General features: G+C 40.8%; 1 protein-coding gene across 4 annotated transcripts in view; it reads right to left on the reverse strand.

Annotated features, from left to right (window-relative positions):
* Positions 1–13,873, reverse strand: part of nrg1 (neuregulin 1) — a 931,591-nt gene that overhangs the window by 158,582 nt on the left and 759,136 nt on the right. For all 4 annotated transcript variants that reach the window (XM_063046786.1, XM_063046785.1, XM_063046783.1 and 1 more), the window contains one exon: positions 13,301–13,478. In XM_063046786.1, the coding sequence (XP_062902856.1) occupies positions 13,301–13,478 (178 nt within the window). The remainder of the gene's footprint in view (positions 1–13,300; positions 13,479–13,873) is intronic.

A 13,873-nucleotide genomic window follows, 5' to 3' on the forward strand; every position in this document is an offset into this window, starting at 1 on the left:
TCATCAAGCACAAGTTCCATACCCAAAAACCTGCTGACTCCTAATCAGATTCTTCTTTTCAAAATGCTGGTAGACCCTATCCCTCAGACATGAGTTAGGAAGATGATTAGGAATAGATCCACATGTTAGGAATAGAGATGAATATAGTCCCTGTAATTGTTGAGGGAACAGACATCCACACGGTAGGGAGATGACACAAATTCCTGCAGCATTTGGGAATTGGAAAAGGCGAAGGTAGACCCTGCAGTAGAAGTGAATGCAGTTCTAACTGTAGGAGTGAATGCTGAACCTGGTTGGAGGTCCCTAAAGCAGAGGGAGTTCAAAACATGAGAAAGTTTGCAGTTAATAGAAATCTTGAGCAACACATACACACACACACACACACACACACACAAAATGTTGCAGGAACTCAGCAAGTTAAGCAGCATCTATGGAGGGGAATAAACTATTGACATTTCAGTCTGAGACCCTTCACTAGGACCATTTTTTCTTTTACCCTCCATAGATGATGCCTGACCAGTAGAGGGAACTGATGTCTCTGCAGTGATTAAAATATTATTTTGCTCTTTTTGTCTAGGTCAAAGAGCGGTACTACATTGGTGCAATAAGGTTTAGAGTTATAGAGCCATTCAGCATGGAAAAAGGCCTTTCAACCCCTGTACCATGTGACCAAGATGCACATCCAAGGTGGCCCATTTGCCAGAATTTTGCCCATATCCTGCTAAACTTTTCCAATCCACGTACTAGTCCAACTGTCTTTTAAATGTTGTTATTGTACCTGCCTCAGCCACTTCCTCTGGCAGCTGATTCTACACAGATACCACATTTTGAGTGAGAAAGTTACCCCTCACGTTTCTCATATATTACTTTTCTCTCAGCTTAAATCTATGCCCTCTAGTTCTTGGCACTTCATTTTAAGGAAAAAGATACTTATGATCTTGTACACCTCTGCAAAATCACCTCTCAGCCTCCTCCATTCTAAGGAATTAAAGGCTAGCCTGCTCAACTTTTCCCTATAACTTGGTCCCTCAAGTCATAGCAGCATCCTTGCAAGTCTTTTCTGTACCGTCTTCAGTTTAGTAATACCTTTCCTATAGGAGAGCGGCAAAATTAAACACATAGCCCACATGCAGCCTCACCAGTATCCTGTACAACTACACCATGGCCTTTCAACTTTGATACTCAATGACCTGATTTACAAAGGCAAGCGTGCCAAAAGTCGTTATCACACCGTCTACTTGTGACTCTACTTTCAGGAAACAATTTTCTTATATTCCATGGTACCCCTGTTCTACAACACTTCCCAGGGCCCTGCCCTTCATTCTGAAAGTCCTACTTGCATTTGACTTCCCAAAATACAACTCTTTACACTTATCCATAGTAGACTCCATTTGCTATTTGTCAGCCCACTTACTCAGCTGATCAATATGCCTCTAATTTTTCTTCTCTTCACCATTCAGGTGTAAGAATTTTGATGGCACTGAACAAGTTCCACATCTAACCAAATAGCAGTTGCTTAAAGATGACACAGTCTGCCAAAGTAGAGAATGCTCTGCTCCATAGTCCTGATATTCAATTTCTTTGTAACCAAAATTGGCAAAGGCCAAGATATTAGGGTTTTGTTCTTTTTGTTTAAAAAGAAACATTAGCAGCCTTGTGGCTTCATGGCAAGTGCCAAGATCCATGTTAATTAAAGAAGTTAAGTTTTGGTTGCCTTCCAATTTACCTTCCTTACCGGAAAAGGCAATAACTTCTTCAGAGACGCACCCATCTATCAGTATAATCTGCAGAACTGGTTGCCATCATTTTGGGCTTACAGTGGGTGGAGGAAATTTGTCCTTGCAAAGTTGTAATTTCCTCAGATTCTTCCCCGGTTTTGACTAGTCTTAAAACAGGTAATTCTAGCAGTAGGTCAGACTTACTGCTGGAAGTTCTCCAAACTTTATTTCATATTCAAAGTATTGGTTTACATGTCTACTTCTTATGGATCCCTGCACATAGAGGTGTTGAAGGGAAGGAAGGGGTTGATTGCTTGGCCAAGAAAGCTGTTGAAAGTTGAACTGTGGATATAGACCTCAGCAAATCAGAAGCTAAGGGTTTAGTGGGGCTAAAAATGAGGGGATTATGGCAAGACTTGGGAGATAATGGGCATATGGGGAGACCCCTTTATAGAATACATCAAACTGGTAGGTTGATGGGAGGAGGAGGTAAAACAAGGGGAGGAATTACATTGGCTCGACATAGAGTTGGGCATACTATGCTTAATTATTCCTTATATCTCGCTGAAAAACATCACTCTGGGGTGTGCAGGTGTTGTCATTCTTTTACAATGTGAAGCATATAAGGTTGAAAGAAAGCAAATGCAGGCTGCACTACTATCTCTGGGGGTTGAGAGTTTTCATTTTAAAACTTTAAGTTATGGAAGTGACATTAATTTAATTCACAATATTGTCCTTCATTATTTACAAACTACAGGGCTTTTTGGGGTAATTGAATTTTCATTTGATAAAGAACTAGCAGGGGCTTTACTTCCCAACTCTGTACACCATACTCCAGTCCAGTTAGCGGTGGTAATGCACATTTAAGTTGGACCGCCAACTGCCATTAAAAGTCAGAAAAAGAAGACGACGTGTACCCATGATCCCTTTTCATCCAACAGCATCCCTGAAGAGAAGCAGAATTTACTGCATGTATCTATCAACACACATAAAAGTTGCTGGTGAACGCAGCAGGCCAGGCAGCATCTCTAGGAAGAGGTACAGTCGACGTTTCAGGCCGAGACCCTTCGTCAGGACTAACTGAAGGAAGAGTGAGTAAGGGATTTGAAAGTTGGAGGGGGAGGGGGAGATCCAAAATGGTGCAGTCGACATTTCAGGCCGAGACCCTTCGTCAGGACTAATGGAAGGAAGAGTGAGTAAGGGATTTGAAAGTTGGAGGGGGAGGGGGAGGGGGAGATCCAAAATGGTGCAGTCGACATTTCAGGCCGAGACCCTTCGTCAGGACTAATTGAAGGAAGAGTGAGTAAGGGATTTGAAAGTTGGAGGGGGAGATCCAAAATCCAAAATTTTGGATCTCCCACTCCCCCTCCAACTTTCAAATCCTTTACTCACTCTTCCTTCAATTAGTCCTGACGAAGGGTCTCGGCCTGAAACGTCGACTGCATCTCTTCCTAGAGATGCTGCCTGGCCTGCTGCGTTCACCAGCAACTTTTATGTGTGTTGCTTGAATTTCCAGCATCTGCAGAATTCCTGTTGTTTGCATGCATCTATACTGTGCATAACAACTAAAAACACAAGTACTAACATGTGGCAGGAGCAAACTCACATCCCACTCTCTATAGGACAGAATGCTGGGAACCAGCTCAATAAACATTGTGAGAAACTTCACTGTGAGACACATTAAGGGCCCACAAGCAAAATGAAATATTAATGAAAATTGTTTTTTGCGAATCATTTTGGTACTTTTAGTCAATGGAAAGAATGACTGATGAAAAAGGCATTACTTTGAGGGATAAGGAGGAGAGGGACAAAGCTTCACTAATAAAACATTATGATTGCATAATATTTAATTTAAAAAAAAGCAAAACCTAAACTGATTCCTGAGTTGTCATAAGGGCTTTGAGTGTCTCACTATTTCACCACTTTCTTAAAGCCTTTGAAGTTCATATTTCCTGGTAATTTGCAATAATAACATTGCCAGGTGTATGTGTTCATAATATGTCATGTATTGCATGTTGTAAATGGTGTGATGTGCAGTCTCTTTAATGAGTGAAGCTTTGCGAGTTGGGAGATCTAGTGGTAGGTCTTGTGTACTGTATAGCTAGTACGGTCCATACAGTATTCTGAATTGTGTGTTGCATGTCAGGTGTTGTATCTCTTCTGTGCTCTGTGTTGTGATTCCCAATAGTGTGAGGTATCCAGTCTGTCGATTAAGCAACTTTTCAATCAATAGGGAGAAACATAAATCAGTTGGTGGAATCAATGCATCTTGTTTCACACCATTGGTAAATAGCACTATGAGAATGTGTGGAACAATGAGAGCTACTTGGCTATATGGCCACAAATTTATGCTCTTCTTGGATGAGACAGAACTGAGATCCTTGATACCTTATCTGAAACAAAGGACACCACCAACCCACTGACTTCTCCAAGTCTTTCCAGACCTGAATGAAAATTGAGAGTATTCAATCTAATATGCTATTTCTCCTCAGGAGAGAACATGATCTAAGATTCAGAAAAATTCATTCACGTTCAGTGATCTGAAGTCTTGAGGTGGTAGTTCTTAGGAAGGGTGTCTTCTTTTACCTAAGGTAATGAATTAGAGCCCCTCCGGTCTTTCCTGTACAGTGGATGTAAATGATCCTATAGCTAGTATGTTCAAAATAAATTTGTTATCAAAGTACATACATGTCACCATATACAACCCTGTGATTCATTCTCTTGCAGGCACACAAAATAAGTTCACAATAGAACAATAACACTGGACAACAAATTTCTTCAAAAGTGTTGCTTCCTCAGAATTTTTTTTGTTTATGATAGATTGCTTGAAGATGAACACAAATATAAATTCAGACTACTTGTATCACGTAGGAATTTGGAGAAACAACAAATTCACCTGTATTGAATATAATGTGTTTAATTGCATAATGGTGCTGATGCTTTGCAATAGTTCAACTAGGTTAAAAATATTTTGTTAATGATTTTCATTTGTGCTCAGTGTCTGAGGCTTCTCGCTTAAGTGTCCAACAATAATTCACCAGCATTGATGGATTCCAGTTGCCCTGGTATCTTTTCTCCATGACCGCAATATCCTGGTGAAACCTTTCACCATGCTCATCACTAACAGCACCAAGATTTGCAGGGTAGAAGTCTAAATGGGAATGCAGAAAATGAATCTTTAGTGACATGTTGCATTTCATGGTTTTATATGCTTGAAGCATGCTTTCAACCAGCTGCATGTAGTTTGGTGCTCTGTAGATGCTGAGAAAAATTTCAACAACTTCCTTGAATGTCTTCTATGTGATTTTCTCTGGTCCCACTACAAATTCTTCAAATTGCCTGTCATTGATGGCCTGTTTGATTCGTGGACCAACAAAAATGCTTTCCTTAATCTTGGCATCAGTTATTCTGGGAAGCATTTGTCTCAAATATCAAAATCCTTCATAGAACTCTTTGTGCCTGGTGATAGCAAATTCCATCCTTACAGTCCTGAACCCAATAATTATTACTAAAACCTGTCCTGCCATGCAGCAGCCACACCGTCTAAGCATGACCAAGCATGCCTGGACAAGATAGGAAACTTTCCAGCTTACATTGTAGGCAACATTTTAATTGACTTGAATTATTAATTGAAATAATAAACATAAGTGATTTCCAAAAAATGGTGCGTGATAGGCCAATTTCATGGTGATTTTCATGATCAGTAGATGAAAATTCATAAGATACACCCAAAGGTAGTCAGGAAGCAAAATCTTTGTTGTCCAGTGTAACCATAATAGAATTAATAGAAGGTTACACCAACTGGGCATTCAACCTATGTTCAAAAGACAACAAACTGTGCAAATATAAAAAGAAAGAAATAATAATAAATATCAAGAACATGAGATGAAGAGTCCTTGCAAGTGAGCCTATAGTTGTGGGAACATTTCAGTGATTGGGAAAGTGACATTTAGTGAAGTTAGTGAAGGGTCTCGGCCTGAAACGTTGACTGCACCTCTTCCTAGAGATGCTGCCTGGCCTGCTGCATTCACCGGCAACTTTTATGTGTGTTGCTTTAGTGAAGTTATCCTCTTTGGTTCAAGAGCCCGATGATTGAGGAGTAATAACTGTCCCTGATCCTGGTGATGTGGGATCAGAGGCTCTGGTACTTCCCACCCAATGGCAACAGTGAGGAGGGAGCATGACCTGGTTGGTGGGGGGGGGGGGTGTCCCTGTTGATGAGTAGGCTTCCTGCAATGACACTCTCTGTAGATGTGCTCAATGGCGGGGAGGTCTATACCCATGATGAACTGGGCCATATTCACTGTTTTGTAGGATTTTCCATGCAAGGGCATTAGTGTTTCCATACCAGACTGTGATGCAGGCAGTCAATACACTCTCCATCACACATCTAAAGAAGTTTCTCAAAGTTTTAGATGTCATGCTAAGTATTTGCAAACTTCTAAGGAAGCAGAGGCACTGCCACGATTTCTTCATAATTGCCCTTATGTGTTGAGCCCAGGACAGGTCTGCTGAACTGATAACACAGGAATTTAAAGTTGCTGACCCTCTCCACCTCTGATCCTCTGATAAGAACTGGCTCATAGTTCTCCAATTTCCTCCTCCTGAAGTCAATAATCAGGTCCTTGGGTCTTGCCGACATTAAGCGATTGTTGCTGTGGCACCACTCAGCTAGAGTTTCAATCTCCCTCCTATGTGCTGATATGTCACCACCTTTGATTCAGCCAATGGCAGTGGTGTGGTCAGCAAACTTAAATATGGCTTTGGAGCTGTGCTTAATCACACAGTCATAAGTGTAAAGTGAGCAGAGCAGGAGGCTAAGCACACAGCCTGACGGTACACCTGTGCTGACGGAGACCGTGGAGGAGATGTTGTTGCTAATCCAAACTGACTGAGGTCTGCAAGTGAGGAAATTGATGATCTAATTGCGCAAGGATGTATTGAGGCCAAATGTCTTGAAGCTTGTGATGTTGAGGACGGATGCAAAGTGAGGCGTTATGAGGTGGAGTGAAGTTCTTCCTGGTGCCCTGGCAAAATTTATCCTTTAGCTTAAATCAATTTTTTTGGCCATTTTGACATTAATGCTTGTTGTGAATTGATTGCAAATTGTGTACTCACTTCCTGCACCACAGTAGCTGCAACAGTTCCAAACTGCACTATGTGTAAATCACTTCAGAGAAACTCTTAGGAAAACATTTAATAAACATCCCTTATTTGTTTAACAGCAGAAATGTTACTCTTTTGAAATCATTAATAGTTGCTAGTTCATTATCTGATTGAATTATGGCTCACAATTAATATCCAACTGTAGGCAACGAGTTTAATCCTTGGTCAGTATTGAGCTGTGACAAGGGAGTCTCTGTGGCTAGTCCAGGGTTTGTTTTCTGAAAGTTCCTCAGGATTAGGCACAACTTGCTTATCTTCTGGTTTTGTGGGTTCTGATGCAGCCACATGTGGGAGGTGCAGTCACTTCCATAGTAGGGGCAGCTGGTGTCTGATGAGACAAGTGTGTGGTTGGCTTATGAGAGATGTTGCATTCTTCCCGCCACTTCTGCAGGGCTTCTCTCTGCTACCAATGCATGTAGCAAGGATCTCAAAGCCATCCCAAAACCTCCTTCTACACACCGAGCAATCTAACTATTCAAATCACCAACTATAATCACTCTATTTTCAAGGCAATTAAGGATGACTGGCATCACCAGTAATGTGCACGTCTAACAAAGGAATAAAACACATGAATGCAAACCAGTAATACCTGACAGGAAGAACAGGTGTGTGGGTATTGTCCAGGAATAAAATGACTTTTTCCACATTTAAATATCCAACTGGCCATTAGTTTTCATTGTTCAGGAAGAAAACCATATGACGGAGTATGATAGAGTGAATTAAAACATCAAGTTATATAATGGAAAATTAGAAAAACAAAGAAAGATCATTCATCTCTGATTTGCTCATTGACAGCATTCCATGGATTAATTTAGCTTCACATCTTGTCAAATTTAGCAATGTTTAACCGCTACTGCTCCCTTGATGGCCCTGCAGTGATGATGTCAGCATTTTCTGTTCAAACAAGCACGTTCCAAAATCAATAGCCAGACAAATTCCTTTTTAAAGAAAGCATGTTAATATTAATGACTTTTTATAAAGGTATTCAATGTTCCTGTAATTCAAATTAAGGGAAAAATACAACCAATTGGTGTGGGCAGTCGTCACTGCAAATCAATATAATTTTTGTTATTCATGCACTATCTTCAAGCTGAAAGAACAACACACTATAATAGCATATTACTAAAAAGTTTGCTTTGATGAGCATTCACAAATTAGCCAGAGGTGGACTTAAAGCATTAGCAAATCCTTGGGGTTCAGATAACAAATAGAGAAGTTGCATTTCTAGTACTTATTACTTCAAATGAACATCTGGATGATCACCTATTCACTTGTGTTTTTTATTCATTTATTCATGGCCATTTCAAAGCCAAGCCTCAACTAACTTGGTGAATTCTTGATCCAGGTGTCACCTCAAGATTCCACCTTTCCAGTGCTTTCAGTTGGTCCCTGATCTTTGATTCTTGAATGCAAAGTCCATAATTCTGAATTGTTGTACTTTGCAATTCAATCCATCTGTACCCCTGCAACTTTCCTCATTCTCTAAACTCTTTCAACCCTACCAGAGCTGGTGTATTATCCAAACCTCATACTCATCTCATCATTGACAACCTACCTACAACCCAAGTCCTGGAATTCCAACCTTAAATCTCTCTGCCTCCCTATCCTCCTCTATGACAGCTCTTAAAATTTGTCCCTTTGACCTGACTTTTAATCATCTCTGCAAAGTTTACAGGATGGAGGGATTTGCAATAGAATAAGTTTCATAGGGAATAAAAATTTACTTGTTGTTAGTAGATGTTGCCAGCATTTACTCATCAGTACCAACCCATTACTGATCCATCCATCCTACTGCCAACTGGAAGCTAGGCAATTCCAATATCCTTTGCAGTTGAGGTTCACTCTCACCTGTCTGGGACGATATCAACTGTCGCTAAGCAAGGATCAGATGGGTCTATTGAGGAATATAGGGAAGCAAGAAAGGAGCTTAAGAAGGGGCTGAGAAGAGCAAGAAGGGGGCATGAGAAGGCCTTGGCAAGTAGGGTAAAGGATAACCCCAAGGCATTCTTCAATTATGTGAAGAAAAAAAGGATGACAGGAGTGAAGGTAGGACTGATTAGAGATAAAGGTGGAAAGATGTGCCTGGAGGCTGTGGAAGTGAGCGAGGTCCTCAATGAATACTTCTCTTCGGTATTCACCAATGAGAGGGAACTTGATGATGGTGAGGACAATATGAGTGAGGTTGATGTTCTGGAGCATGTTGATATTAAGGGAGAGGAGGTGTTGGAGTTGTTAAAATACATTAGGACACATCAGTCCCCGGGGTCTGACGGAATATTCCCCAGGCTGCTCCACGAGGCGAGAGAAGAGATTGCTGACCCTCTGGTAGGGATCCTTATGTCCTCGTTGTCCAAGGGAATGGTACCAGAGGATTGGAGGGAGGCGAATGTTGTCCCCTTGTTCAAAAAAGGTAGTAGGGATAGTCCGGGTAATTATAGACCAGTGAGCCTTACGTCTGTCGTGGGAAAGCTGTTGGAAAAGATTCTGAGAGATAGGATCTATAGGCATTTCGAGAATCATGGTCTGATCAGGGACAGTCAGCATGGATTTGTGAAGGGCAGATCGTGTCTAACAAGCCTGAAAGAGTTCTTTGAGGAGGTGACCAGGCATCTAGATGAGGGTTGTGCAGTGGATGTGATCTATATGGATTTCAGTAAGGCATTTGACAAGGTTCCATACGGTAGGCTTATTCAGAAAGTAAGAAGGCGTGGGATCCAGGGAAGTTTGGCCAGGTGGATTCAGAATTGGCTTGCCTGCAGAAGGCAGAGGGTGGTGGTGGGGGGAGTACATTCAGATTGGAGGATTGTGACGAGTGGTATCCCACAAGGATCTGTTCTGGGACCTCTACTTTTCGTGATTGTTATTAACGACCTGGATGTGGAGGTAGAAGGGTGGGTTGGCAAGTTTGCAGATGACACAAAGGTTGGTGGCATTGTAGATAGTGGAGAGGATTGTCAAAGATTGCAGAGAGACATTGATAGGATGCAGGAGTGGGCTGAGAAGTGGCAGATGGAGTTCAACCCGGAGAAGTGTGAGGTGGTACACTTTGGAAGGACAAACTCCAAGGCAGAGTACAAAGTAAATGGCAGGATACTTGGTAGTGTGGAGGAGCAGAGGGATCTCGGGGTACATGTCCACAGATCCCTGAAAGTTGCCTCACAGGTGGATAGGGTAGTTAAGAAAGCTTATGGGGTGTTAGCTTTCATAAGTCAAGGGATAGAGTTTAAGAGTCACGATGTAATGATGCAGCTCTATGAAACTCTGGTTAGGCCACACTTGGAGTATTGTGTCCAGTTCTGGTCACCTCACTATAGGAAGGATGTGGAAGCATTGGAAAGGGTACCGAGGAGATTTACCAGGATGCTGCCTGCTTTAGAAAGTATGCATTATGATCAGAGATTTAGGGAGCTAGGGCTTTACTCTTTGGAGAGAAGGAGGATGAGAGGAGACATGATAGAGGTGTACAAGACAATAAGAGGAATAGATAGAGTGGATAGATAAGCCAGCGCCTCTTCCCCAGGGCACTACTGCTCAATACAAGAGGACATGGCTTTAAGGTAAGGGGTGGGAAGTTCAAGGGAGATATTAGAGGAAGGTTTTTTACTCAGAGTGGTTGGTGCGTGGAATGCACTGCCTGAGTCAGTGGTGGAGGCAGATACACTAGTGAAGTTTAAGAGACTACTAGACAGGTATATGGAGGAATTTAAGGTGGGGGCTTATATGGGAGGCAGGATTTAAGGGTCAGCACAACATTGTGGGCTGAAGGGCCTGTATTGTGCTGTACTATTCTATGTTCTATTACTCATTACCCCAGCAACTGGTAAAAGGTGGAAATTCAAAAGGAAAATCACAGGCATGCAAGAGATTGCAGATGCTAGGATCTGGAGCAAATACGCTGCTGGTGGCAGTCAATAGCTAGGCCAGCATCTATGAAGGCTGAGATTTCATATAGTTGATATTTCCGATAGAGACTCTGCATCAGGAAAATAGTGGGGGCACTTGGAGATCAGAGCGATAGTAGAAATAAGTGTAGTATTCTGCTGCTTGCATCACAGGCTCCAAAGCACAGGGTCACATGAGGCTGCTGGGGCCTGTAAACTCAGCCAGATCCACAGGTACAACCCTCACCGGTAATGTGAACACATCATGATGGCAGTGGTTTTCAGTCTGTTTCCAGTAATATATAGTTTTCATAATATTCTATTGTATTTCTTTTTCCTGAAAATCTTTATAAGAAAGTGAACCTCAAGGTACGAGGGGTGATTGATAAGCTCGTGGCCTAAGCTAGAAGGAGTCAATTTTAGAAAACCTAGCACATTTATTTTTCAACATAGTCCCTCCTACATTTACACACTTAGTCCAGTGGTCATGGAGCATACGGATCTTGGACCTCCAGAAAGTATTCCCTGCAGGGGTGATCGATAAGTTCGTGGTCTAAGGTAGAAAGAGATGATTTATACTGCTCTCATTACATGCACGTGCAGTTCAACTCTTTGAGTGATTATGCAGAAAGTTTGAAATTAATGACTCATCTCCTTGTACCAGGCCACAAACTTATCAATCACCCCTCGAAGTATATGGTAACACATACCGACTTTAATAATAAATTTACTTTCAACTTTGTACTGCTGCTGCAAAACAACAAATTTCACATAATACAAGACAGTGATAACAAACATGGTTCTGATTCTGTAGATGGGCAAAAAGGTTCGGCTCTGGTCCTATTTCTCTGCTGTACAATTCCATAACTTCATTGCTCACTCAAGGGGAAACTGTTTTTTAATGATAAACAAAGTAGTGGTGCAGAATTTAAGTTACCATATTGGTAATGCGGAGATCCAATTTCAAATCTGCATAGCAGCTATAGAATTTAAATTTATTTAATAATCTCAAACTAAACATAATCAATAGCAATAATATATATATATATATATATATATATATATATATATACACACACACATTACTGTGCAAAAGTCTTAGGCATCCTACCTATATGTATCTAACATCTACTGTAAATTACTGTAGTAATTTTATATATTACACTGTACTGCTGTGGTTAAAAAAAAAACAAATTTCATGACATACAAGAGTGATGATAAGTCCAATTCTGATAGGAGTCTCTATTGTGGACCAAGAGTGAGAAGGAAGCTGCGAGAAGGGAATCATACTTTGGAAAAGAGGAAGGAAGAGGGGATGGAGTGGGAAGCACCAGGGAGATATTTTGTAACTATCAATAAACCAATTGTTTGTAATCAGATGACTTTGCCTGGTGTCTAAGGTCCGGGTGGGTCTTCACCCGCAACACCCCCTGCCCCTGGCATTCCTTCTCTGCCCCTCCTGCAGCATTCCGCTGTCGCCTTTCCCAACATCCTTTGCTCCCATCAGATTTATAAACTCACTTTCCACTCCACATTGACAAATACAGTACTGTACAAAATCCGAGGTATCCTTGCTCTTGTACATACATATGCCTAAGATTTTTACACAGTACTATATTATACACACACACAAGATCAAGTCTTTAGCGTCTGCTAACATGACTAAGTTATGACATAAGTAATGACTAATCCTTCTTGAGTAGTTAGAAGTACTTCAACAACAAACGTTGTGGCAGAGGGCAATTGATTGTTTACTCAACAGCACAGTCTACAGTACACTTAGGCTTCTTTCTCCCCACTTTGATCAGTAATTTTAATTAAGAGTCATAAAGCAACAGCAAGGAGCAGGTCAGTTATTGGGTTAGACATGAGGCAATACTCTGGGAAACACTGATAAATGCTGCATTTATGCTTTTAGCCCCAGCAACTGCACAAGATAAAGCTGGAAGCACAGCAAGTTGACTTTAAATCATCACCTAACCCACTATTGAATTTGAAGTGAGAGAGGGACTGAGATAATTGATGACTATGTATGAGCTTGTGTCACACTTTCAAGATACTTTAAAATTTTTTCAAGCATTTGGATAGCTGGCCTAATAGCCTGTATATCACATTATGTCCAGTTGCATTCCTGTGAAATACATTTGGATGTATTACTATCATTACAAACACTAGAAAAAATGCAGGTAGTTATTTCTCTTGTTGCTGGGTCCTTACTTGTGTATTAAAAAGCAGTTACTAAAAGTAGAACATTTATAATTTTCTTGATATGGCATTATTCATTTGAAAGAGCACACCATTATTTTAAAAAAAAGCTGCTAAAGTTATAAAAACCATAATTAATTCTAAATTTGTTAAAACAAACTAATACATTGCAGTCTAATGTAATTACTGCCTCATACCACAACCTCTCCTTATACCATGTGACGATGTGCTGGTAGATATAAATTTTTGTTTGAAAGGATCATTCAAAGTAACCACAAAGAGCAAAGTTTGCTGAAAACCTGACAGGAGTCCCTGCAGAGTTTAAAATACCTTTTCTTTTTCTTGATCCTGATTTCTTTGGACTTTCTGACAGTCAGCTCTTTCCCATCCTTATACCATGTGAAGGTGGGCTGTGGATATCCTGAAATAGCTTCACATCTCAGAACAAGCTTCTTCCCCTCATTCACCACCACATCACTCTTCAGTGGTTTTATCTTTGGAGCTGAAGCTGTGAAAGAGAAGAATTATCAGTTAACCACCTGTTTCAGAAAGATATAAAAATACAACTAATGCAAGAGCAGAAGTCTCGATATTCTCAGGTGATATTCAACTGTTGTAGTCTTACATATCCATAGATTAAGTCTGCAAGCCATATGGATATTAGACCACAAAACCATAAGATATAGGAGCAGTATTAGGCCATTCAGTTCATCGAGACAGCTCTGCCATTCAATCACAGCTGATTGCTATTTCAATCCCATTCTTATGCCTTCTCCAAGTAACCCTGATCCCCTTCACTGATCATTTTTTCACTTTACATCAGTAGGCAATGCAGTTTATAAAAAGTTTCTCAAATCCATCGATTAGCGAGTCTCAACATCAACCTTGCCATTTGTCTTGGAA

Source organism: Mobula hypostoma, chromosome 4 (assembly GCF_963921235.1).
Source record: "Mobula hypostoma chromosome 4, sMobHyp1.1, whole genome shotgun sequence".
Classification (NCBI taxonomy): Eukaryota; Metazoa; Chordata; class Chondrichthyes; order Myliobatiformes; family Myliobatidae; genus Mobula; species Mobula hypostoma.